The following is a 27,898-nucleotide window of genomic DNA, read 5'->3' as shown; positions in this document are numbered from 1 at the left end:
TTTTGTTCTGGAACGGATATTTTATTTCACAGTATTTATATTGGAAATCGTTTTTATAGTGAATCGAAAGCTTCTAGAATGATAGGAGCTGAGAATACCAGTGGTCGTTTTCCTTCTTCCTTAGGCAACCAGCCCAACGTCACTGGTGAGGCCCTGATACATATATGTATATATGTGTTGGTGCGTGGGTGTCCACTCCACCACGGCCCTACTACATATAAGGCAAACCCGTAAATCTCTGAAGGCACTTCCCAGTTATTGCACCGATTGAGTGTTTGCTTCGTGATGGACCAATCCTGCCACTTCTGATGGCCACCCAACATTGTTCTCCTCCTCTTCTACTTCCTCGTTTTCCTCTTGCGTGCATCCGTATTGGAAGGGGAGGGCAAGGAGGGAGGATGAGATCAAAAGATAGAAGGTTCTTCCACAGAGTTGGAGTCACCAAGGTTTGTCTACGTTCCACCGTCTACAACTCGGAAAGCGTTAACAGGCATTTCGAGACCCACGCCCGACCTTTATGATCAAGGATGCTACGTATTGTAAAAGATGGTTGGGATAGTTGACCATCTCTCATTCTATCTTCTAGGCAAAGGTGCTGCTGGGTTTTTAAAATGATGTTGTTTGTTGACTTAGAGAGCGGTGTCTTCGGCATCGACTCTGGGTCCAAAAAGCAGCTCAGCGGTAGCTTTTCCGTCATATTTGGGCAAGTTACCTCCAAAATCTGCTGGCAGGATATCTGCGTCAATCTCATGGTAAAAGGACTCGAGTTCATCACCGTGCACATATACCTTAGATATAAAAAGAAATTAAAAAAAGAAGAAAATGATAAGCAGGCATGACTTGGCACTACTTGTACCTGATGTTCCTGATAAGCTATCTTATCTCAACCGTGAATCTTAAGTATGAGATTTGGTTCCCCTTTGATCCCATTTCCGGTTGTTGCCTCCTGTGCCCTAAGGTATGCAACACAGAGAACCCTGCAAATTGCAGCAGTATTTGGTGCAAGGTTCAAGATCTGAAATCTTCAGCTTTTAAAAACACTTGCTAACCAATATGGTAAGAAAATATGGTGTCAAATCATTTAAAAGTCAATGTGTGAAAACTATTGTGCTCGGTGGCCTAAAACCTTTAGATCAGGCACCACATGCTAGCACTCCCTGCTAGGAGGACTGACGTCCCAGTGATGGAAGGAAGGGAAAGAGGAAGGAAAGAAGGAAGGGAAGAGAAAAGGGAGAAAGGGAGGGATGGAGGGAGAAAGAGGGAGAGAGGGAAGGAGGGAGGAAAGAGGAAGTAAGGGAAGACAAAAGAGAAGGAAGGAAGGAAGGAAGGAAGGAAGGAAGGAAGGAAGGAAGGAAGGGTTGAAGGGAAGGGAGGGAGGGAAGAAAAAGAGAAGAATGGAAAGGAGGAAGAGAAGGAAGGAAGGAAAGAAGGAATGAAGGGAAGGATAAAGGAAAGAGAAGGAAGGAAAGACAAAAGGGAAGGAAGGATGAAAGGGAGGAAGGGAAGGATGGAGGGAGAAAGAGGGAGAGAGGGAAGGAGGGAGGAAAAAGGGAGGAAGGAAAGACAGAAGGAAGGATGAGAGGGTTGAAGGGAAGGAAGGGAGGAAGGGAAGAAAAAGAGAAGGATGGAAGGGAGGAAGAGAAGGAAGGAAGGAAGGGAAGGATAAAGGAAAGAGAAGAAAGGAAAGACAAAAGCGAAGGAAGGATGAAAGGGTGGAAGGGAAGGATGAAGAATAGAAGGAGGAAGGAAGGATGAAAGGGAGGAAGGGAAGGATGGAGGGAGAAAGAGGGAGAGAGGGAAGGAGGGAGGAAAGAGGAAGGAAGGAAAGACAAAAGAGAAGGAAGGATGAGAGGGTTGAAGGGAGGGAAGGGAGGAAGGGAAGAAAAAAAGAAGGATGGAAGGGAGGGAGGAAGAGAAGGAAGGAAGGGATAAAGGAAAGAGAAGGAAGGAAAGACAAAAGGGAAGGAAGGATGATAGGGTGGAAGGGAAGGATGAAGAATAGAAGGAGTAAGGAAGGATGAAAAGAAGGAAGGAAAGGATGGAGGGAGAAAGAGGGAGAGAGGGAAGGAGGGAGGAAAGAGGGAGGAAGGAAAGACAAAAGAGAAGGAAGGATGAGAGGGTTGAAGGGAGGGAAGGGAGGAAGGGAAGAAAAAAAGAAGGATGGAAGGGAGGGAGGAAGAGAAGGAAGGAAGGGATAAAGGAAAGAGAAGGAAGGAAAGACAAAAGGGAAGGAAGGATGATAGGGTGGAAGGGAAGGATGAAGAATAGAAGGAGTAAGGAAGGATGAAAAGGAGGAAGGAAAGGATGGAGGGAGAAAGAGGGAGAGAGGGAAGGAGGGAGGAAAGAGGGAGAAAGGAAAGACAAAAGAGAAGGAAGGAAGGATAAAAGTGTAGAAGGGAAGGATGGAAGCAAGGAAGGGAAAGAGGAAGAAAAAAGAAGGAAGGAAGAGAGGGAGGGAGAAAGAGAAGGATGGAAGGAAGGAAAGGAAAAGAAGGAAGGCTAAAGGAAAAAAAGAAGGAAGGAAAGACGAAAGGGAAGGGAGGAAGGAAGGGAGGGAGGGAGGAAAAAGAGGGAGAGAGGGAGGGAAGAGGAAGGGAAGGATCAAAGGGTGGAAGGGAAGGATGAAAGAAGAAAAAAGGAGGGAAGGGAGGGAAGTAAGGAAAGAAAGGAAGGAAAGACAAAGGGAGGGAAGGAATAATAGAAGGAAGGACATAAGGGAAAGAGGAAGGAAGGAGAGAAGGAAGGAAAGACAAAAGTGAAGGAAGGAAGGAGAAAGAGGGAGAGAAGGAAGAACGAAAGAGTTGAAGGAAAGAAAAAAGAGAGGGAGAAGAAGGGAGGGAAGGAGGAAGGAAAGGGAGCAAGAAGGAACGACGAAATGGTGGAAGGGAAGGAGAAAGAGGGAAGGAAGGGGGAAGGAAAGAAAGAGAGAAAGAAGGAAGGATAAGATGGTGAAAGAGGGGAGGGCCTAAGAAAAGAGCCCAGGGAGCTGCATCTGGCCCCCGGACCTGGGTTTCCCCATACCTGCCCTAGATGTTGTTGGACTACATTTCCCAGCAACTGTAGCCACCGTAGGCTATGGAAAGGAGTACTAGGAATTACGGCTCAGCGACTAGAAGGCTGCAGGATTCCCCTTTCTCCCTGTCCTTTGTAATCTCAGCTGGAGGAGACACTTTGAATTCATGGAATTTACACAGGTTCTGAATCTGTATCAAATGACGCAATGGATCTACTCAAATTAGGACTATCAGTGGTCTTCAGGCCAGCTCCCCAACTCCTCCAAGGAGAATAGTATCACATTTTCCTTGTATTTGATGTTGGTATTAAAGTGGCAAGGCAAACACAAATAAACAGTTCCTGGGAGCAGCCGCATATAGAATAATAGAATCCTAGAATTGGAAGAGATCTCCTGGGCCATCCAGTCCAACCCCATTCTGCCAAGAAGCAGGAATATTGCATTCAAAGCACCCCTGACAGATGGCCATCCAGCCTCTGTTTAAAAGCTTCCAAAGAAGGAGCCTCCACCACACTCCGGGGCAGAGAGTTCCGCTGCTGAACGGCTCTCACAGTCAGGAAGTTCTTCCTCATGTTCAGGTGGAATCTCCTTTCTTGTAGTTTGAAGCCATTGTTCCATTGCGTCTTAGTCTCCAGGGAAGCAGAAAACAAGTTCGCTCCCTCCTCCCTATGACTTCCTCTCACATACTTATATATGGCTATCATGTCTCCTCTCAGCCTTCTCCTCTTCAGGCTAAACATGCCCAGCTCCTTAAGCCGCTCCTCATAGGGCTTGTTCTCCAGACCCTTGATCATTTTAGTCGCCCTCCTCTGGACATATTCCAGCTTGTCAAGATCTCTCTTGAATTGTGGTGCCCAGAATTGGACACAATATTCCAGGTGTGGTCTAACCAAGGCAGAATAGAGCATGGGGAGCATGACTTCCCTGGATCTAACCAAAGCGGAATAGAGATATCTATTCACCCATGACATCTCCACCTGGCCTGTATGCACTGCCCATATTTTCCAGCATTTCATATTTTCATTGTACACTTTCCTGGAGTGTAACTCACCCTTTCCAGCAGTTTGTTCTTCAGGAAAGGCTTGACCACGTTGTAGGTTGTGGTGAAGTACCAGGGTTGATGGATGAAGTAGACAGCCTTGAACCGAGCTGGAAAGGAATCCTGGGAAGGGCAAATGTTGTCATTACACACCCAGCCCAGCCACAAAAGCAGAAAACGAATTGGTGAGGAAGAAAGCAGTCCCTTTTTATGTGTTCACACCCCTTGATTTTCCCTTAGCTAATTTTAGGGCCAATGGGGCAGAGAGGAAGGAAACAGTTTCCACTCATACTCCTACAGTGAAATGTGTCTTCTTTATGGGAATGTAACTGGGAAAAATATATTGCAGTTTCCATGCTCTGCAACAGGGTTTCTTAAACTTTTTCCATATATGACCCCTTTCTGCCTGTCATGACTCCTTTAAAAGTGTGTCATAAAGATCTATAGAAGATATTAGGGCTGGGCGGTTTCGTTTCGTTAATTCGTAATTCGTTAATAATTCGTTAATTTTTTTAATTACAAAACGATAACGAACCATTCTGGAGCAATTTTTTAAAAAAACGAATTTTTAAATATGTTTTGTAAATGCTTCGTATTTCGTTATTGTATTCATTTCGTTATTGTTTTGAGGTCGTTTCGTTATTATTTCTGCATGTCTGGGGCAAGTTTTATGGTTGTTTTTTGTTTAATTAGTGAAAAAAAAATTATAATATCACACCAACAGTCAACAACAGAGGGAGAGGGAAGCTTCAGAAGTTTTTGGAGGTTTTTTAGCGTATTTCGCGGTCGCATTGGCCATTAACAAATCGATTCGTTATTGTTTCGGAAATCGATTCGTTAATGTTTTGTAATTTTTTTCACATTTACGAAATTTCGTAAATATCGAACTTTTTAAAAGGAAAATGTTGTAATTATTTTAAATAACGAAATGCAAAAAACCCCAAAAAACGAATCAATTTTAGAAACAAATTTTTCCGTTGTTACCCAGGCCTAGAAGATATGCTGCTGTTGTTGTTGTGTGTGTGTGTGTGTGTGCAAAATGTGGACTGTCTACAGACGTCAATCTCCTGGAACGCTTCCATCAGCGTTGCCTCTGAAAAATCCTGCAACTCTTTTGGGAAGACAGGCGGGCAAATCTCAGCGAGCTGGAAGAAGCAAGGACCACTAGCACTGAAGTGATGCTCCTACGCTATCAACTCCGCATGAACTCTATTCCCAATGGGAAACGTAATGTTGCTGGACAGGAAAAGAGGTTTAAAGATGGGTTTAAAGTGAAGAAAAAAGACGGTATCTACACCTTGAAATCCCAAGATGAAATAACATCAAAGTTCAACAATATTTCCTGGTTCCAATATATGCAGTTGAAATAATACTTTAAGAAGGATAAAGAAATAGGGTTTTGTGACAAAGATAGATTCTGGGAGGTCATAATCCAACGAGATAGAAAAAAACATTACCAACATATATATAATCCTGCTGGAGTGGGCTACGGAAACGGAAGTCAATAAGGAGTGCATGATAAAATGGGCCACCAACATTGGGAGATCTATCAACTAGAGAAGACAATGATGCTGGGGGAAGTGGAAGGCAAAAGGAAGAGGGGCCGACCAAGGGCAAGATGGATGGATGGCATCCTTGAAGGGACTGGACTGACCTTGAAGGAGATGGGGGTGGTGACGGCCGACAGGGAGCTCTGTTGGGCTGGTCCATGAGGTCACGAAGAGTCGGAGACGACTGAATGAATGAACAACAACATCAACTACAAAGAATGGGATCAACTGTGGAACAAAAAGATGAAATACATCTACGCAATGGAATTGAAGGAAAACCATTACAAAATGATATACAGATGGCATATGGCGCCACAGAAGTTAAGCTTAATGTATAAGAAAACTTCGAATAAATGCTGGAAGTGTGAATCTCAAGTGGGGACGTACTATCATCTCTGGTGGACCTGCCCCATAGCCCAAAGCTACTGGAAGGAAATCCAAGATCTATCCCAAGAAATACTTAAAACCAAAATTCAAATGAAACCGGAATACTCAGTTCTTGTGGGTTTTTTCAGGCTATATGGCCATGTTCTAGAGGCATTTCTCCTGACGTTTCGCCTGCATCTATAGCCATAGATGCAGGTGAAACGTCAGGAGAGAATGCCTCTAGAACATGGCCATATAGCCCGAAAAAACCTACAAGAACTGAGTGATTCCAGCCATGAAAGCCTTCGACAATACATGAAGCTGGAATACTTCCTGCTGGGCATCACAGACAACGACATAGAATTGGACTCCAACTAAGACATCCTCTTCACCTACCTCGTGACAGCCGCCAGAATCGTGTACGCCAGGAGATGGAAATCCAAAGAATCTAGCTCAGTGGAGGAGTGGTTACAAAAAATTTGGGACTTGAAAAACATGGACAAGCTAACCTACTATCTAAAAGATTACACGGGTACCCCTTTAAAAAGAACAAACTGGAAGCAATTTGAAGATTTTATGAGTATTCACTAAGAAAAAACAGGGCCCTACTAGAAGAATAATAGGACAAAACAAACCATAAACTTATACTAACAAACGTTAAAGGAGAAAAAAAGGAAAAGAAAACGAGCCGAGAAGAGACTTCAAGACAGAACGAAAGGAAAGAAAGAGAGTGTGAGCGTCAGAAGGAAGACTGGGAAGTCAACTCCCCCCCTCCCCACCTTACCCCTTTTCCTTCCCAACCCTATATCCCATCCTCCCTACCCTCCCCCCCCCCACCCATCACGCTATCCTATCCAGTACCCCCTCCCCCACTGTATATCTATTTTGTAAAATTCTAATAAAGATTTATATATATATATAAAAGATGGGTTTAAAGCCAACCTTAAAAACTGTGGCATAGACGCCGAGAATTGGAAAGCCCTGGCCATTGAGCACACTAACTGGAGGTCAGCTGTGACCAGCAGTGCTGCAGAATTCGAAGAGGCACGAATGGAGGGCAAAAGGGAGAAACATGCCAAGAGGATGGTGTGTCAAACCAATCTTGACCGGGATTGCCTTCCACCTGGAAACTGATGTCCTCACTATGGGAGAACACATGGATTAAGAATAGGGGTCTGCAGCCGCCTATGGACTCACCGCCAAGACACTTCACTTAGAGGACCATAATCCTTGGACTATGAGGGATCACCTAAGTAACTATTAAAAGAAGAAAGGGGCTGCTCCAAGGGGTGCCTATCCTGCTTCTTGCAAGGAACAGAGAGCGGACTTACTCCATCATTGCTCGAGATCGGATCTCACCTGCAGCATGTCCACCATCTTCTTCAGTTCTGATGGTTTGATGCCAGAGGCCTGCTGCATGGTGAAGCCTCTGAAGTTTTCCACGATGCAGAAGCCATTAATTTGAGTCTCCTCATTCTCCAGCAGCCTTTCCAAGATCACGCAATAGGCACGAAGAATCTGGATTTAGGAGACAGAGACAGAATAGCTGGGAGTGTTGCTCTGAAAGCTATCTTCTGGATCCCATCTCCACGTGTTGCCATTGGGAATGACTGCCATAAAGTCTGTCCTAGCTAGTGTTAGTGATGTTACAGCCGTAAAAACTTGGGATACACATTTTAGTAAAGCTCTGGAAAGCACTCTTCCTCATTTTCACCTCCCAAGTACAATACATATAGGGTTGCTGTGCTTTTTCCAGACTGTATGGCCATGTTATCACTTGTTGCTAAACCTTTTTTGGATTCTTCTAATCCTGGACTCTTGTGTGGTGTAGTGGTCACGGGTGTTTCCAGGCTTGGAGTGGAGGAGTGGCTTCCAAGTTGTGTAACAGCTGTAAACGTGAACTGCAGTGGAAGAAAATTAGATGTATGCCATCATGATGCCTGCATCAACGACTGCATGACGAGATTTGATCTTGATTTTAACTAAGAGACGCCATGAATCAAAGAATCATAGAATGAAAGAGTTGGAAGAGACCTCCTGGGCCATCCAGTCCAACCCCATTCTGCCAAGAAGTAGGAATATTGCATTCAAATCACCCCCTGACAGATGGCCATCCAGCCTCTGTTTAAAAGCTTCCAAAGAAGGAGCCTCCACCACACTCCGGGGCAGAGAGTTCCACTGCTGAACAGTAGGGCTGTGGTGGCCCCTCAGCTCTGGAACGCCCTTCCCATGGAGGTAAGATCAGCCTCCTCGCTGATGGTATTCCGAAAAAGACTAAAAACTTGGATGTTCAAGCAGGCATTTGGTTAATTCGGTGCAATGAATGTGTCGACTACGGATTGGTAATATGGATGATGCAATTGGACCACGATTTTAGTTAGGAGATGTATTGGATTGTGATTTATGTGAAATATTGTGTATTATGTTTTTTACGGTTTTAATTGTATACTGTGTACTGTATATTCTGTTGTAAACCGCGTTGAGTCGCCAGTTAGGCTGAGAAACGGCGGTATACAAGGACAGTAAATAAATAAATAAATAAATAGGGCTGGGCGGTTTCATTTCGTAATTTCGTAATTCGTTAAAAATTCGTTATTTTTTTTTTGTTACGAAGCGATAACGAACCATTCAGGAGCATCTAAAAAACGAAACGAATTTTTCAATTCGTTTCGTAATTGCTTCGTATTCGTTTCGTATTAGTTTCGAAATCGTTTCAAAATCGTTTCGTTATTATTTCCGCATGTCTGGGGCAAGTTTTATAGCTGTTGTTTGTTTAATCAGTGAAAAAAAATTATAAATATCACACCAACAGTCAACAACAGAGGGAGAGGGAAGCTTCAGAAGTTCCCCCTGTCCCATATGGAGGTTTTTTAGCGTATTGCGCGGTCGCGTCCGCCATTAACGAATCGATTCGTATTCGTTTCGTATTGTTTCGTAATTTTACGAAATTTCGTAAATATCAAACTTTTTTAAAGAAAAATTTCGGAATTCTTTTAAATATCGAAACGCAAAAAACCCCACCAAAAAACGAATCGAGTTTAGAAACAAATTTTTCCGTGGTTGCCCAGCCCTACGGCTCTCACAGTCAGGAAGTTCTTCCTCATGTTCAGATGGAATCTCCTCTCTTGTAGTTTGAAGCCATTCTTCCATTGCGTCCTAGTCTCCAGGGAAGCAGAAAACAAGCTTGCTCCCTCCTCCTCCCTGTGGCTTCCTCTCACATATTTATACATGGCTATCATGTCTCCTCTCAGCCTTCTCTTCTTCAGGCTAAACATGCCCAGCTCCTTAAGCCGCTCCTCATAGGGCTTGTTCTCCAGACCTTTTATCATTTTAGTCGCCCTCCTCTGGACACATTCCAGCTTGTCAATATCTCTCTTGAATTGTGGTGCCCAGAATTGGACACAATATTCCAGGTGTGGTCTAACCATGAGTTATGTAGTATTGACTTTGTAATGCTTGTATGTTAATGCTATGGTTTTTAATTCTTTTAATCTGTTTTATGATGAATTTTGCTACTGTAAACCGCTTTGAGTCACCCGAGGAGTGAGAAAAGTGGTATATAAATGGAGTAAATAAATAAATAATGTATTGTCCAAGGTTTCCATGGTTGGAATCACTGGGTTGTTATAGGTTTTTTGGGCCATATGGCCATATTCTAGAAGCATTCTCTCCTGACGTTTCTCCTGTGTCAGGAGAGGTTGTGAGAGGATGTCTGAGGATGCCTGCCATAGATGCAGGTGAAACGTCAGGAGAGAATGCTTCTAGAACATGGCCATTGTGCTGGTACAGCTGTACCAGGAGCTCCAACTTTATTTGCTTTGTATTAAATGTTTGTTTGCAGTCCTAGGTTTCAGGGACTCTGCAGATAGGTGGCTTCCTTTGGTTGCAGTCATAGGGCAAGTCACCTGTCCATCATTGTTAAGTTTTGGTTCCGCCCCTTGCTCAGGGCAATTGGGAAGGGAAGGGAGCCATTTTTTAGTTAGTCTCAGCAAGGAAAGTTAATGTACAGGACGTGTGCAAGCTTCCCCGGTACAAAAGCTTAAATCCTTAAAACTTTCCGGGGGGGGGGGGGGGGAATAGTCTTAAGAGCATCGAAGACTTTCCGGGGGGAAACAGTCTTAAGAGTCTCCAAAGATTTCCAGGGAAACAGCCCTAAAGACCAAAGAACTCCAGCTGAATATCTAAGCTTTTACTGGTAGGTCCACTCGGTGCTTCGAGAAGCAGTTCGACCCGGTAGCGGAGCCCATATCAGTAAGGGTGAGATTACAGTCAGCCTGGGAGAAGTTAAAAAGGGGACTTTCCATTTAAAGTAAAGAATCAGTTATTGAAGACAGTTGCCTGTCCTTCATGGGCAAGATTAGGAAGCTACCAGTTGCATAAAAGCCTGGAGTCATTTGTTTATCTTTACTGAAGACAAGAGAAGTTTCTGTTTGATTGTTTATTAATAAAAGACTTTGTTGTACTTCACAAGCCATCTAAAGATCATTTGTGGTGGAAAACCTCTGAGAACTTCTCCTTGGGCCCCCTGGGTTCCCGCTGGGCAAAGGTTGCACGTCCTGTTCCAAAGGAAATTCTTCACAGGCCCAGCGCGCAACAGAACAGCCATATATCAGAACAGAACAGCTCTCTACGTGGGGTTGCCTTTGAAGACGGCCCGGAAGCTCCAATTAGTCCAACGTTCGGCGGCCATGATACTAACAGGAGCGGAGCGCAGGGAGCACACAACTCCTCTGCTGCGCCAGCTCCACTGGCTGCCGATTTGCTACCGGGCTCAATTCAAAGTGCTGGCGTTGGCCTTTAAAGCCCTAAACGGTTCTGGCCCAACCTACCTATCCGAACGTATCTCGGCCTATCAGCCCACCAGGACCCTAAGATCTTCTGGGGAGGCCCTGCTCTCTATCCCGCCTGCTTCACAGGTGCGGCTGGCGGGGACGAGAGACAGGGCCTTTTCTGTGGTGGCCCCTCAGCTGTGGAACGCCCTTCCCATGGAGGTAAGATCAGCCCCCTCGCTGATGGTGTTCCGTAGAAGATTAAAAACCTGGATGTTCGAACAGGCATTTGATTAATTCGGTGCAATGAATGTAATGATTAAAGGATTGGTAATATGGACGACGAAACTGGATCACAATTTTAGTCAGGAGATGAATTGGATTGTTATTGATGTGCGAATATTTTGTATCATGCTTTTATGGTTTTAAATTGTATACTGTTGATTGTTGTATTTTGTTGTAAACCGCGTTGAGTCGCCGGCTAGGCTGAGAAACAATGGTATACAAGTATAGCAAATAAATAATAAATAAATAAATAAATATCACGAAAAACCTACAACAATCCAAAATGCATCTATGTTTAGCATGGACAAGACTTTGGCCCAAAGATGCTGACCTCATCAAAGGTGATCTCCTCATAATCCCAGTTTTCGATGTTGAACAGCAGCACTACCCGTCCATATTTGTCCCGGTTGCTCAGAATGCCAGGGTAACCCGCCTCAATGGTGCTGCGCACAGCCTCAGGAGTCAGGTTTTCAAAGAGCTCTGGGTATTGCTGGCGGAAGTTGACGTAGCCTGGAATTCGAGGGAAAAGAGAAATGGCTGACATTGAAACGAGGGACAGAATCAACTATAATCATCTCCTACTAGATTCTAAACCAGGCACAGGCAAACTTTGGCCCTCTGGGTATTTTGGACTTCAACTCCCACAATTCCTAACCTACAGATGCCTCCATTAATGCTGTGGCCCAGCCTGGTGATTTGGAAAATAAAATAACGAGAAAATGTTGGTTTCTAATATATGTATTTTCTTTATATTTGTGTTATTTCTCTGTCAGTGTTGACATAGAGATTGTCTGGTTTGCCTCCTCTGGAACATGCAACATATAATTGTCCTTCTTTAGGGGTCCCTTTCAAATCTGTGATACTATATCTGTCATATACATATATATGTGTGAATCATATATATCCATCTATATTTATGGCTGGATGGCTCTTTGTCAGGAGGGCTTTGGTTATGTTTTCTTGCTCTGGTGAAGGAAGTTGGACTGGATGGCCATAAGGCAGCATTTCTCAACCTGGGGGTTGGAACCCCTGGAGGGGGATCACAAGGGGGTGTCAGAAGGGCCACCAAAGACCACCAAAGACCACCATTTTCTGTTGGTCATGGGGGTTCTGTGTGGGATGTTTGGCCCAATTCTATCATTGGTGGAATTCAGAATGCTCCTCTCTATGACTTCCCCTCAAATCTTGATCCATGGTCCTCATCATGTCTCCTCTCAACCTTCTCTTCTTCAGGCTTCTTCTAGATCCTTCATTGTTTGAGTCCTCAGTGCTCTCTGGATATTGGCCCAATTTTATCATTGGCGGTGTTCAGAATGCTCCTCGATTCTAGGTGAACTATAAATCCCAGTAACTACAACTCCCAAATGTCAAGGTCTATTTCCCCAAACTCCATCTGTGTTCATATTTGGGCATATGGAGTATTTGTGCCAAGATTAATCCAGATCCATCATTGTTTAAGTCCACAGTGCTCTCTGGATGTATGGGAACTACAACTCCAAAACCCAAGGTCAGTGCCCACCAAACCCTTCTAGTGTTTTCTGTTGGTCATGGGAATCCTGTGTGCCAAGTTTGGTTCAATTCCAATTGTGGGTGGAGTTCAGAATGCTCTCTGATTGTAGGTGAACTATAAATCCCAGTAACTACAACTCCCAAATGTCAAGGTCTATTTCCCCCAAACTCCATCTGTGTTCATATTTGGGCATATGGAGTATTTGTGCCAAGTTTGGTCCAGATCCATCATTGTTTGAGTCCACAGTGCTCTCTGGATGTACAGGAACTACAACTCCAAAACCCAAAGTCAGTGCCCATCAAACCCTTCTAGTGTTTTCTGTTGGTCATGGGAATCCTGTGTGCCAAGTTTGGTTCAATTCCAATTGTGGGTGGAGTTCAGAATGCTCTTTGATTGTAGGTGAACTATAAATCCCAGCATCTACAACTCCCAAATGACAAAATCCATTTTTGAGTGATGGTCACTCCTTGGGTTAGTAGGTGTCTTGTGGCCAAATTTGGTGGCAATTCATCCAGCAGATTTTGAGTCATAATGTCACTCAAAACCAACAGAGTATATATATATATATATATATATATATATATATATATATATATATAATACACACACACACACACACACGTAGCTGCTGCATATCTCACCCTTGGCGTATAAAAGGTTAAAAAGGTTTTCCTCTGACATTAAGTCCAGTCATGTCTGACTCTGGGGTGTGGTGCTCATCTCCATTTCTAAGAGCCGGCATTGTCCATAGACACCTCCAAGGTCATGTGGCCAGCATGACTGCACGGAACACCATTACCTTCCTGTCGAAGCGGTACCTATTTATCTACTCACATTTGCATGTTTTCGAACTGCTAGGTCACCCTTGGCGTGTACTCGAGTCAATAAGTTTTCCCATTTTTTGTGGTAAAATTAGATACCTCGGCTTATATTCGGGACGGCTTATACTCGAGTATATACGGCATCATATATGAATTTAAAGAGCAGGCAAAGAGCATGGTTCAATGACTACGCCTCCTTGGTATTGTGTATGTCCTTCTAGCACAGTGTTTCTCAGCCTTCCTAATGCCGTGACCCCTGAATCCAGTCCCTCATGTGGTGGTGACCCCCAACCATAACATTGTTTTCGTTGCTACTTCATAACAGTCATTTTACTACTGTTATCAATCATAATGTAAATCATATGATTTACATTACATTGACTGTTATCAATCATAATGTAAATATCAGATATGCAAGATGTATTTTCATGCACTGGACCAAACTGGGCACAAATAGCCAATGCACCCACATGTAAGTGCTAGTTGGGTTGGGGGAGGATAGATTTTGTCATTTGGGAGTTGCAGTTGCTGTGATTTATAGTTCACCTATAATCAAAGAGCATTCTGAACTCCACCAGCAATGGATTTGAACCTAATTTGCCACACAGAACTCCCATGACCATCGGAAAACACTGGAAGGGTTTGGTGGGTATTGACCTTGAGTTTGGAGTTGTAGTTCACCTACATCCAGAGAGCACTGTGGACTCACGCAATGGTGGATCTGCACCAAACTTGGCACAAATACTCAATATGTGCAAATGTGAACACTGGTGGAGCCTGGGGGAAAATAGACTTTGACTTTTGGGAGTTGTAGTTGCTGAGATTTATAGTTCATTACAATCAAAGAACATTCTGAACTCCACCAACGATAGAATTGGCTCAAACTTTCCGCATGGAATCCCCATGACCATCAGAAAATACTGTGTTTTCTGATGGTCTTTGGCGACTTCTCTGACACCCCCTCACGACCCCCTCAGGGGTCCCGACCCCCAGGTTGAGAAACACTGTTCTAGCAGAACAACATGTAACCACAGAAGCCTGTGGCTTTCCCATTTATTTGGGGTCCTAGAATAACACAACAGTTACGCAAAACACGTCTCATTCTTGGGCTCGAAGCCCAACAAGTCACACTTTGGGGAAATACAGGTGCCTTTCAGTAATGAACAAAAAGGCAATTCACCAGTCTTGGCAGAGCTTGGCCAGAATCCTGCTGGGGACTTAGGCCTTCCTAAGTGGACTTACATCTATGGGAATTAGAATTGCGCAGTTGTGTAACCTCCACATCCAGAAGAGGGTGGCTGTTACGTTATAATGTAGCAGGGCCAGCAATGTGCATTGATGCCCAGTGAAACCAGTATATATCCCCATTGTTTACAATGTGCAGTGAGCAATAATAAGGGAAAATATAAAAGAAGTGATGAGAAAATAGAGAAGGTTACTAATAGACGATGGGCCTGGGTAACAACGGAAAAATTTGTTTCTAAAATCGATTCGTTTTTTGAGGTTTTTTGCGTTTCGATATTTAAAAGAATTCCGAAATTTTCCTTTAAAAAAGTTCGGTATTTACGAAATTTCGTAAACGGTAAAAAAATTACAAAACAATAACGAAACAATAAAGAATCGATTCGTTAATGGTGGCCGCGATCACGCAATACGCTAAAAAAACTTCTGAAGCTTCCTCTCCCTCTGTTGTTGACTGTTGGTGTGATATTATAATTTTTTTTCACTAATTAAACAAAAAACAACTATAAAACTTGCCCCAGACATGCGGAAATAATAACGAAACGACCTCAAACCAATAACGAAACGAATACATAACGAAATACGAAGCATTTACGAAACAAATTGAAAAATTCATTTCATTTTTAAGTTGCTCCAGAATGGTTCGTTATCGCTTCGTTAACAAAAAAAATAACGAATTTTTAACGAATTACGAATTAACGAAACGAAACCGCCCAGCCCTAATAGACGACATTAAACATCGAAGTTGTTTGTGCAGAAGAGGGAATTTCTGTTGGCATTGATTGTTGCCCGGTTTCATGACAAACAATGCCTGCTGGGATTCCTTCCCTCTTCTACCCAACCATTAAAGCTAATGCTAAGACACAGAAATCATCAGAATGTCATCCATAACATCTTTTCGAAAACACGAAGAAAAGGGTACTGAGCTGAGCAGTGGCCAATGCAATAAGCTTTGACATAATGGTGGGTTGTTGTAGGTTTTTTCGGGCTATATGGCCATGCTCTAGAAGTAGTGAGGTTTATATATCTCTGGAATGACCAGAGTGGGACAAAGGACTTTTGTCTGCTGGAGCTAGGTGTGAATGTTTCAACTGACCACCTTCATTAGCATTTGATGGCCTGGCAGTGCCTGGGGCAATCTTTTGTTGAGAGGGGATTAGAGGCCCCAGATTGTTTCCTTTATGTTGTTTTGCTGTTGTAACTTTAGAGTTTTTTTTAATACTGGTAGCCAGATTTTGTTCATTTTTATGTGTAGAGAAGCCATTGAAATCCACACGTATGTGGACAATTTCAACAGAAAAGAGGAAACCATGAAAGTGAACAAAATCTGGCTACCAGTATTTTTTAAAAAAAATCTAAAATTAGAACAGCACAAGAACAGAGAGGAAACAAATAAGGGCATCTAATCACCTCTCAACAAAAGATCAAAAGATTGCCCCAGGCACTGCCAGGCCATCATATGCTAATCAAGGTGGTCAGTTGAAACATTCACACCTAGCTCCAGCAGACAGAAGTCCTAGTTCCAACAGACCTCACTACCTCTAGAACATGGCCATATAGCCCAAAACCAAATAAGGGCATCTAATCACCTCTCAACAAAAGATTGCTCCAGGCACTGTCAGGCCATTATATGCTAATCAAGGTGGTCAGTTGAAACATTCACACCTAGCTCCATCGGACAGAAGTCCTAGTTCCAACAGACCTCACTACCTCTAGAACATGGCCATATAGCCCGAAAACAAATAAGGGCATCTAATCACCTCTCAACAAAAGATTGCTCCAGGCACTGTCAGGCCATTATATGCTAATCAAGGAGGTCAGTTGAAACATTCACACCTGTCTCCAGCAGACAAGAGTCCTTTGTCCCACCCTGGTCATTCCACAGATATATAAACCCATTTTCTTAGTTCCAACAGACCTCACTACCTCTGAGGATGCTCGCCATAGATGCAGGCGAAACGTCAGGAGAGAATGCCTCTAGAACATGGCCATACAGCCCGAAAAAACCTACAACAACCCAGTGATTCCAGCCATGAAAGCCTTCGACAATACATTTGACATAATATGCCGGCCAAGGACTGATGTACTTCTATACTCCAGTTACCAAACATTGGTCTTCCAGGTATTTTGGACTTCAGCTCCCACAATTCCCAAGCATTGGCCAAGGAAGCTGAGGCTTCATAGAATCATAGAATCCAAGAGTTGGAAGAGACCTCATGGGCCATCCAGTCCAACCCCCTGCCAAGAAGCAGGAATGTTGCATTCAAATCACCCCTGACAGATGGCCATCCAGCCTCTGTTTAAAAGCTTCCAAAGAAGGAGCCTCCACCACACTCCAGGGCAGAGAGTTCCACTGCTGAACAGCTCTCACAGTCAGGAAGTTCTTCCTCGTGTTCAGATGGAATCTCCTCTCTGGGAGTTGAAATCCAAAGGACTTGGAGAACTAGAGTTTGAGATGCAAGTTTGAGAAGCTCTGGCTCGGAACATATCTGTAAGCTTGGGCACAGTTGCCTATGAGATCCCCACCTTTCACCAGATCATAAGCCCTGCTGAGATCAAACTTGCGGGCACGGATGAAACGCAGAAAGAAGGCACTGTCCTTCCCCTTCACTTTTTCGGCCACTGCTTTGCAGATGTCTTCACCTCCTTTGGCTTTCTCTTGTATAAGATCCTGCAGTTCTTTGATGGCCAACTCACGCTTCTCTGGGGTCTCGTTGAGTTCATCCTTAGCCTGTGGAGGAGAGGCATATGTACATGGTCCAAGAATATAGAAGGAAGGGCGAAGAACGGCACAGTAACTAGACACTTTCTCCAGGAAAACTGGTTCTTGGACCACTGCATTCTCCTGGATAAGGAGAAGCAATATCCAAAAACAGTGGTTCCCAACCTGTGGTTCATGGACCACAAGTGGTTCTTAAGAACTAAAATATGGCAGTGGTTCTCAACCTGGGGTCCCCAGATGTTTTTGGCCTTCAACTCCCACAAATCCTAACAGCTGGGAAACTGGCTGAGATTTCTAGGAGTTGTAGGCCAAAAACATCTGGGGACCCCAGGTTGAGAACCACGGGTCTACGGCCTCACTGTTACTACACCGTTGCAATGAGAGTGACAGATCTCGCAAAGCCCTTTTATAGTGCCGAGGCTTATTATATATGGTTTTATGTTGGTGAGCAAGATGGCAACTACTGGATGGCATATGTTCTATATCAGAAACTAGAGCTGATGTGGTCTTTCCAATGCAATTTTCTGAATCAGCACCCCAAATAACCAAACTAATCTAAAGTTGACCAAAAAGCGATTTGCAACCCTTTTGGTACTAATGTTGGAGAGTGGTCCCTGGTCAGAATGGTCAAAACAAGGTTGGGAACCACTGTCCTAGTAGAAGACGATAAGGACATTTCAGATGGGCCATACCGAAGATCAATCTAATACAAAAGTCGAGAGGGGTTGAAGTCCTGGGGTAAGACTGATGTTGGGTAACGTTCTTCTACTTTCTTAAAAGAGTCTGTAGGACAGTGGTGAGCAATATGACAAGGCTGGAGCAGTGACCAACAGCAAGGCCAATGGTGCCCAATCCTCATCAGAGAATGAGCTGAAACTTCCTGAGCCAAGCATCACAGAGAAATATCCCATGTGCCTGGGGCAAATAAAGTGGTCTGGGTCCTAGGAGAAGGCACCTATCAAACCTTCCCCCTTGGAATTCCCTCTGGGAACTGGAGATGAATGGGAAAGAACATGTCTGTCCCTGGACATGCATTCTGGATTGGCAGTTGCCACATTTTAGCCACAACAGGGGAATCCTAAAGAATAGGAAACCAAAGAACTGGGACTGTAACCCTTTGAAACTTAGTTGGCTGCTAGGACCAAAGACATTCTAAGGCAATGGTTCCCAATCTGTGGTCCATGGACCACCAGTGGTCCACAAGAATGAAAATATAGTCCACAGCCTCAACGTTACAACACCATTTCTTGAAACAATGCAACTAGTCTTGAGGAAATGGGGGATGTCGGGAGAGAAGAGGCTGACTATCCAAGAGAGATTACTACTACCACATCAGCTCCAGATTATTAAATATGGTTTTCTGTGGGCAAGCAGATGGCGACCACTGGATGGCATATGTTCTGTATCAGAAACTAGAGCTGATGTGGTCTAGCCAATGCAATTTTCTGAATCAGTACCCTAAATAGCCAAACTGAATCTTAAGTTGACCAAAAACTGATTCGTAATCCTTTTGGTACAAATGTTGGAGAGTGGTCCCTGTTCAAGTGGTCCCTGGTCAGAAAAAGGTTGAGAACCACTGAGCTAACGTGGCCTAATGTTCTTCCTCACATTTAGATGGAATTTCTTTTCCTGCACTTTTAATCCATTGTTCCATTGTGTCCTAGTCTCCAGAGCAGCAGAAAACAAGCCTCACTATAGTTGCTTCTTGTAAATCCTGCATGAATATATATTTGCAAATGTATATATCTTTTCCAAAAGTAAATGTGAAGCGTTCTTTCCCAGTTGCTACATTTCACTGGAGAAATTACCAGAAATGACTTAGAAGCTTCATCCAGTTCCTCAAGATCTGAATAGAATGTTAAACAAATGTTATGACTGTCTTGAATCTATTGTTGTGGTCCAAACAGATTAAGATGCTTTGCGGGCCTTAAATTAGAGAGCGTCTCTCTGAGCATTCAGATCAGGCAACACTGCTAGATAGTGAGGATCTCAAGTCCTGATTCCGGTTCATGTTTCAGCCTAAGTTCTTGGGTTTTCTGGATTCATGTGCATGTTTTGATTCGTGTTTCCCTGGATTCATGCTCATGTTATGACTCATGTTTTCCTATACTTTTTGGATTATTTGGAGTATTACTTTTGAAATGTTTTACTCCTCACCAGTTGGGTTGGGTTTTTTACTTATGGACTACTTTTTTTTGATTACCTGTTGGATTTTGCCTTTCTTATCCCTTTTGGTGATTTTCACTTTCTATATGTAATTGCTTCAATCAACTATTTCATTACTGCTTCTGGAGTCCTGGTTGGTGCTAAGGACAAGGTAAACTCTGGCTGAGCTGAGGTACAACATCTATGTCCTAATGTGCAAGTGACACTGCTTTTTTGGAAAGGTAATTTTCAAAAGAAACAGCAGTGCTCATGAACTAAAAATTAAATGGAAATGATTTAATTAAAAAAAACATATTCCAAAGTTTAGCTTAGGAATCTACAAAAACGATCTCTAGGATGTGTGGAGGACATTTCCACCATGTTTGCAGACTTCTAGGATCCCCCAGGAGTCAGAATGCTACTTTGTGATGTTTTTCAAATAAAGGCGTGGAGATTTTTTTTTTGCCTCAAATGCTACAAAATGCTTTCTAGAGGCCAAAGAACGTTCAAGACCATGTCATGTCCAAAAGTGGCATTTGAGAGCAAAATATGGTATATGTAGAGCAGTTGGCTGGAAGTCAGCTGCGTTAAGATCACTACTGACTGAAAGGTCATGAGTTCAAAGCCAGCCCGGGTTGGAGTGGGTTTCCAACCAATTGTGTGTAACCTGTTGTCAACCTTTGCAACCCGAAAGACAGTTACATCTCTAGTAGTAAAATTAGGTACCACCTTAAAGTGTGGGGAGGCTAAATTAGCTGATTTATGAGGCCATAAACAAGACTCCAGCAAAGCATTCCAGCGGGGAAGCATGCGGGGAATGCGGAAGTGCTTCATCAGCGTCGCAGATGGATGATGAAAGTGACAGCTCCCGTGGTGGCCAGAAAAAGTTAAATAGCCTCTGTGTATGTCTGTATATGCTGTATGTCAAATTGGCATTGAATGTTTGCCATATATGTGTACACTGTAATCTGCCCTGAGTCCCCTGCGGGGTGAGAAGGACGGAATATAAAAGCTGTAAATAATAAATAAATAAATAAATAAATAACTTTGGTCCAGGCAAGTCATCAGCCTCTCAGATGGAACAACATGTTGAGTATTCGTCAGTCAGTGTCACCAATTGTGTGTAACCTGTTGTCAACCTTTGCAACCCGAAAGACAGTTGCATCTATCAAGTAGGAAAATTAGGTACCACCTTAAAGTGTGGGGAGGCTAAATTAGCTGATTTATGAGGCCATAAAGAAGACTCCAGCAAAGCATTCCAGCGGGGAAGCATGCGGAGAATGCGGAAGCATGCAGGGGTTGGAGTGAGCTCCTGACCAAAATTGTGTAGCTTGTTGTTGACCTTTACAGCCCAAAAGATGGTTACATCTGTCAAGTAGGATATTTAGGTACCAATTATGTGGGGAGGCTAATTTAACTGATTTACGAGGCCATAAAAATATCCAGGAAGTATGCAAAGAATGAGGAAGTACTTCATCAGTGTCACAAATGGACGGTGAAGTGACAGCTCCCCTGGTGGCCAGAAGCTGGAATGTTAAATAGCCTTTGTCTGTCTGCCTATATATGTTGTGTGTCTATGGCATTGAATGTTTGCCATGTATATGTACATTGTAATCCGCCCTGAGTCCCCTGAGGGGTGAGAAGGGTGGAATATAAATACAGTAAATAAGTAAGTAAGTAAGTAAGTAAGTAAAATATGGGAGTTAAGTTGCCCAACTGTACTCTATAAAGCAGTCCTTTATTCCTGCCCACCTTTCCCAAGAATTCTTACCTTTTGTATGGTGTGGTCTGGAATCTTATCACATTTTCCAAAGACGGGTCCGTGGTCCTTGGTGGTCAGGCGCTCGAGTTTGGCACGCAAAGCCTGCTCCTCTTCCGAAACAATCCTAAATGTGCCAGTCTAGGAGTGAAGCCACAAGAGCAAAGGGGTTTTGTCCACTGTCAAATCAACTGTTGAGGCCAAAACTCTGAAAATGGTTGAGCCAGCTTATCCTCAATGAGGACAACCAGGGAAAGGAGCAAACCAAAGGGAGGAAGATCGGTACTCACCACGGAAGTCATAGTTATCGCCTTTTCCTCCTTAAAACACTGAAAGGAAGAAGAGACAATCTGAAGTCATTTAACAGCAGCCATTGAAATCCACAAGCATGTGGACAATTTCAACAGAAAGGAGGAAACCATGAAAATGAACAAAATCTGGCCACCAGTATTAAAAAACTCAAAAATTACAACAGCACAACAACAGAGAGGAAACAAACAAGGACATATAATCACCTCTCAACAAAAGATTGCTCCAGGCACTGTCAGGCCATTATAGAATCAAAGAGTTGGAAGAGACCTCCTGGGCCATCCAGTCCAACCCCATTCTGCCAAGAAGCAGGAATATTGCATTCAAATCACCCCTGACAGATGGCCATCCAGCCTCTGTTTAAAAACTTCCAAAGAAGGAGTCTCCACCACATTCTGGGGCAGAGAGTTCCACTGCTGAACGGCTCTCACAGTCAGGAAGTTCTTCCTCATGTTCAGATGGAATCTCCTTTCTTGTAGTTTGAAGCCATTGCTCCATTGAGTCCTAGTCTCCAGGGCAGCAGAAAACAAGCTTGCTCCCTCCTCCTCCCTGTGGCTTCCTCTCACGTATTTATACAGGGCTATCATATCTCCTCTCAGCCTTCTCTTCTTCAGGCTAAACATGCCCAGCTCCTTAAGCCGCTCCTCATAGGGCTTGTTCTCCAGACCCTTGATCATTTTAGTCGCCCTCCTCTGGACACATTCCAGCTTGTCAATACCTCTCTTGAATTGTGGTGCCCATTATATGCTAATCAAGGTGGTCAGTTGAAACATTCACCCCTAGCTCCAGCAGACAAGAGTCCTTTGTCCCACCTGGTCATTCCACAGATATATAAACCCCTTTTCCTAGTTCCAACAGACCTCACTACCTCTGAGGATGCTTGCCATAGATGCAGGCGAAACGTCAGGAGAGAATGCCTCTAGAACATGGCCAGATAGCCAGAAAAAAACCTACAACAACCCTGTGTCTTAATTAATTGTTTTAAATGTTATTTTAATTTTAATTTTTAATATTTTGATTGTACTGTGGTTGCTTTTATGATGCTAGCATCGTATGATGCTTTTGTTAGACCGCCCTGAGTCCCCCATTCGGGGAGGAGAAGGGCGGGGTATAAATATAGGAAGTAAATAAATAATCAATAAATAATACAACTATTTGCTTCTTTAATTATAAACAACTGAAAAGGCAGGACATGCAGACAGAGTTATTGATTGGGGTCAACAGAATGCAGCTCTGTTGGAAACAAGAAACGAGACCATAAGATAACCATCCACCACACTTGACTGTGGGAAAAAACAATCCCTTTTTATTGATGAAAAATGGTTACAAAATAAAGGAAAATGCAAAGTCAAAAAGCCACAGTAAAATTCAGCAGTCAGGAATATCCATGAGCATCCAAAAGCAACACTGTAAAAACCTGGAACCTGTTAGCAATCCACTAACCGTACTTGGAGCACTAGAAGCCTCTTGGGATGTAGACCACGGGAAACAGGGAAATCTGTCAAGGTAATGCCTCAGTCTAAACGATGCCTGATCTAACGAGACAACCCGGCGAGAGGCACTTAAAACTGAAGAAACTATTTCGTGACACGCCTCCAGGCTTTGAAGCCTGTATTTCCTTTTCCCTTAATCTGCTTGACCTTCGCAGACTCTGCGATTCACTCCTGTTTTTCCAAATCTGTCCTTTTCTATCCTCGTTAAGGAAGCCAGGTGTTAGCTCCTTTGGAGAGCTATCACGCTTGGCTCTGAAACAGTTTCACATTCCAAGCCACTGACCTCAGAATCAACATTTTCATTACCAAAGGGAAAAATACATGTTCAGTAGCATCAGGAAAGACAATCAGAGAATCAGGTTCAGGTTCAGCAATCAGAGAATCAGGTTCAGGTTCACACGCAGGCTGAACCCCAACAGTCACGTATGACCTGAACGGCCCCTAGAATCACCAAACCAACCAAGTAGTCCTCTTCTGGCAAATATATATATATATATATATATATATATATATATATATATTTGGCCTGAGTCTATGGTTCCCTGGGCAAAGTTCCACCTTCTTCTCCACCTGGCTGCATTAACTGACTTCAATAATTTTTCAACTTAGTTTGCTGCAATTGAAGTAAGCTGAGGACAAAAAGGGGAAAGTAGGAGTAGGGAAGAACAACTGGGACATTTTAAAAGCTGGCGAGAAGTGTCGGTCTGCTGCTGCAATCCTGAGACAGGTTCTTTGGCACCTTAATGATGAACAGAACTATTTCTGTAAAACCTAGACTATGGCCTGTGTCGTCCAATACATCACAAAGGGTTGTCCTTGGTGCTTTTGTCCATGAAACCCAACGCCACAGTAAATCTATAATAATAAGTAAAGGTAAAGGGAGGGTAGTAGAGGCAAAGATGAAGTCCTTTGGCCACATCATGAGAAGACAGGAAAGCTTAGAGAAGACAATGATGCGGGGGGAAATGGAAGGAAAAAGGAAGAGGGGCCGACCAAGGGCAAGATAGATGGATGGTATCCTTGAAGTGACTGGATTGACCTTGAAGGAGCTGGGGGTGGTGACAGCTGACAGGGAGCTCAGGCTTGGGATGGTCCATGAGGTCACCTAGAGAAGACAATGATGCTTGGGAAAATGGAAGGAAAAAGGAAGAGGGGTCAACCAAGGGCAAGATAGATGGATGAAATCCTTGAAGCGACTGGATTGACCTTGAAGGAGCTGGGGGTGGTGATGGCAGACAGGGAGCTCTGGCTTGGGATGGTCCATGAGGTTACCTAGAGAAGACAATGATGCTTGGGAAAATGGAAGGAAAAAGGAAGAGGGGCCGACCAAGGGCAAGATGGATGGATGGTATCCTTGAAGTGACTGGATTGACCTTGAAGGAGCTGGGAGTGGTGATGGCCAACAGGGAGCTCTGGCTTGGGATGGTCCATGAGGTCACCTAGAGAAGACAATGATGCTTGGGAAAATGGAAGGCAAAAGGAAGAGGGGCCGACCAAGGGCAAGATGGATGGATAGCATCCTTGAAGTGACTGGATTGACCTTGAAGGAGCTGGGAGTGGTGACGGCCGACAGGGAGCTCTGGCGTGGGCTGGTCCATGAGGTCACGAAGAGTCGGAAACGACTCTTACTCAAAGGTAAGGTTTCCCCTTGACATTAAGCCTAATCATGTCTGACTCAGTGGGGTGGGGGTGCTCATCTTCATTTCTAAGCCAAAGAGCCGGTGTTGACCATAGACATCTCCTAGGTCATGTGGCTGGCATTTGGTGGCATGCGCCTGTAATCCAGTTGTGCAAAGGCTGAGTGTGGCAGATGGCATGAGATCAGGAGTTCTGGGCCACGGCGGGCTATGCCAATCGGGTGTCCATGCTAAGTCCAGCGTCAGTATGACTGCATGGAACACAGTTACCTTCCAGCCGGAGCGGTACCTATTGATCTACTCACATTTGAATGTTTTCAGATGCCTGTAATCCAGTTGCGCAAAGGCTGAACGTGGCGGATGGCATGAGATCAGGAGTTCTGGGCCACAGCAGGCTATGCCAATCAGGTGTCCGACATCAACATGTCTGCATGGAACACCGTTACCGTCCCACTGGAGCGGTATCTATGGTCAACTCACATTTGAATGTTTTCAAAATGCTAGGTTGGCAGAAGCTGGGGCTTACAGTGGGAGCTCACCCTGCTTGCCAGATTCAAACTGCCAACCTTTTGGTCAGCAAGTTCAGCAGCTCAGCACTTTAACCCGCTGTGCCACCAGAGGCAATAATAATAATAATAATAATAATAATATACAATAATAATAATAATAACAATAACAATATAATAATAATAATAACAATAATAATAATATACAATAATAATAATATACAATAATAATAATAATAATAATATACAATAATAATATACAATAATAATAATATACAATAATAATATACAATAATAATAATAATAATAACAATAACAATATACAATAATAATAATAATATACAATAATAATAATAATAATATACAATAATAATAATAATAATATACAATAATAATATACAATAATAATAATATACAATAATAATATACAATAATAATAATAATAATAATATACAATAATAATATACAATAATAATATACAATAATAATAATAATAATAATAATAATAATAATATACAATAATAATATACAATAATAATATACAATAATAATAATAATAATAATAATAATAATAATAATAACTTCATTTATATTCCATGCTATCTCCCCGAAGGGACTCAGGGTGGATTCCAGTCACGAGAAAGGGAAACATTCAATGCGTGAACATAATAAGTAGTCTAAACACATAATAAGGAAAATTAAACTACACAGCCAAAAGATGGGGGAAACCAATATATATACCTCTTATCTATGTATAATGGTCTGTCTAGTTATGTATAAATGGCATTAAATGTTAGCTGCATATGTGTGTTCTGTGATCCACCCTGAGTACCTTTTGGGGTGTAAAACGTAGAATATAAATATTGTAAATAAATAACAAATAATATAAAAACAAATTGCAAGTTACGCCTCTTTTAGGTTTACTGTGAAGACTTCGAATGTAAACATTCCACGTTAAATGGCAAGCTCCAGTTGGGAAGGCAATGGAAGATCTCAGAAATGGGAAAGAAATTGGCTGGACTCGCATTTTTGAAGGAAAATATCTATTGGAACGCTCCCCGGATGGCAAAATAGAAATGCATTTTGCTTTGGGAATTCAGTCGTTTGCAAGACGAAATGTCACAACGTACTCCAAATCATGTTCGTGCCTCAGAAATGCACACAGGTAACAGCAATGGGAAAATACACCCAAATAGGTCAATACAAAAAATAAAAATAAAAATGAGAAATTCAGTAAAAAAGGGACAGGTTTGCTATATCTTTAGCCCCATTTTAATGCTGGTCGTCTCCGCTTAAACAAGACCAAGCTGACAATGATGAGGAAAACTACCGTATATACTCAAGTATAAGCCGAGACATCGAATTTTACCCCAAAAAACTGGGAAAACGTATTGACTCAAGTATAAGTCGAGAGTGGGAAAAGCAGCAGCTACTGGTCAATTTCAAAATGAAAATAGATACCAATACGATTAAATTAATTGAGGCATCAGTAGGTTCAATGTTTTTGAATATTTACATAAAACTGTAACTTAAGATAAGACTGCCCAACTCTGATGAAACCATTGTTCTCACCTTCTTCAATGTGCTTACGTATCCTTGCAATAATAAAAAAGAGAATAAGATAATAAATGTAATAACAATAATAATAATTGAGTAAAATAATGGAAATGTAATATTAAGAGTTATAATAGAGTAAAATAATAAATGGAAATAATAAATCTATATAAATAAAAATGTAATGTTCATTTGTGGGGTTAACAGAACTCAAAAACCATTGGACGAATTGACACCAAATTTGGACACAATAATAACAGAGTAAAATAATAAATAACCTTGACTCAAGTATAAGCTGAGGGGGACTTTTTCAGCCTAAAAAAAGAGCTGAAAAACTAGGCTTATACTCGAGTATATACGGTCAAAAATACCTTGGTCAAGAGCAGCTTTCTAAGTTGTTACAGAAGGCTAGGCTTTGTTTAGGTTGTGCCTGCTGTTACTGAGAGGCATTTTAGCCAAATCGATGTCATGCGTTGCATTTCTGGTTGCAGAAAAAAAGAAGTCTGTAGAGCAGCATACCAAAGTCTGCATCCAAAGAAAAGAGTCTTGGATACTCACCGGAGAAGATGAATGGTCCTAGGCAAGTCAATGCGCAACCCTGAAGAGTGTCAGCGCCGTGAAAAGACTGGGCAGAGGCAGCCGGCGTTGGACCAACCAGGGCCAGAATGGAAGGAGGAGGAACCCGCCAAAAGCTTTGTAGAGTCTCTGGGCTGGGATTAGACCATCACAAGGCATTGCTCACAACAGCTTTTTAATTAGGTCAGCACAAACCAGGCAAAGGGACCCCATTAAAAAAATTACAAAAGGCGGATGGGGGTTGGGTCTTTCCGGGAGAATGGGAGCGCACAAGAGAGCGAGCGGCCTTGGCTCACAGAAGCGCATGGCAGGGGAGCCCGGCAGGACTCTGGGCCCGATTAGCCAAGTATAAAAGCTCCTTATTGTGTAACTGGGCCACGCTCATTAGTGTAACATACAGGGTGGAAGGAAGGAGTTTGGGGAATGTTGCAAGACGAAGGAATGGGGGAAAGTCCACGTTTCATCACAGAGGAGCTGCATGTTAGAAGCAGAGGGTCAGATTGGCACACGGGTGGCCCCATCACAGAGGTGCAGTGAGGCACTTGGTAAATGTTCCAGATTCTCCACATTTATACCAACAGAATGTAGATATTATTTTCATA

General features: G+C 42.9%; 1 protein-coding gene across 1 annotated transcript; it reads right to left on the bottom strand.

Annotated features, from left to right (window-relative positions):
- RLBP1 (retinaldehyde binding protein 1) lies at nt 1–27,517 on the bottom strand. The gene is made up of 8 exons (XM_060755185.2): nt 27,279–27,517; nt 21,512–21,550; nt 21,234–21,362; nt 17,122–17,326; nt 11,354–11,532; nt 7,328–7,486; nt 4,065–4,175; nt 1–788 (listed from the first exon to the last, which is right to left on the bottom strand). The coding sequence occupies exons 2-8, from the start codon at nt 21,521–21,523 to the stop codon at nt 630–632; spliced, it is 954 nt and encodes a 317-aa protein (XP_060611168.2). The 5' UTR covers nt 21,524–21,550; nt 27,279–27,517; the 3' UTR covers nt 1–629.
- Nucleotides 27,518–27,898: the final 381 nt, after the last annotated feature.

This window comes from Anolis sagrei, chromosome 9 (genome assembly GCF_037176765.1).
Source record: "Anolis sagrei isolate rAnoSag1 chromosome 9, rAnoSag1.mat, whole genome shotgun sequence".
Lineage (NCBI taxonomy): Eukaryota > Metazoa > Chordata > Lepidosauria > Squamata > Dactyloidae > Anolis > Anolis sagrei.
The sequence above is the reverse complement of the archived record's forward strand: the minus strand, read 5'-3'. Positions and strand labels throughout refer to the sequence as shown.

Excerpts from the sequence above, each read along its gene's own strand:
- RLBP1 (XM_060755185.2), bottom strand. Across the intron at positions 11,533-17,121 it reads GGCTTATGATCTGGTGAAAG|GCTACGTCAACTTCCGCCAG; the intron begins GTGGGGATCTCA and ends CTCGAATTCCAG. Across the intron at positions 789-4,064 it reads AGAACAAACTGCTGGAAAGG|GTATATGTGCACGGTGATGA; the intron begins GTGAGTTACACT and ends TTTATATCTAAG.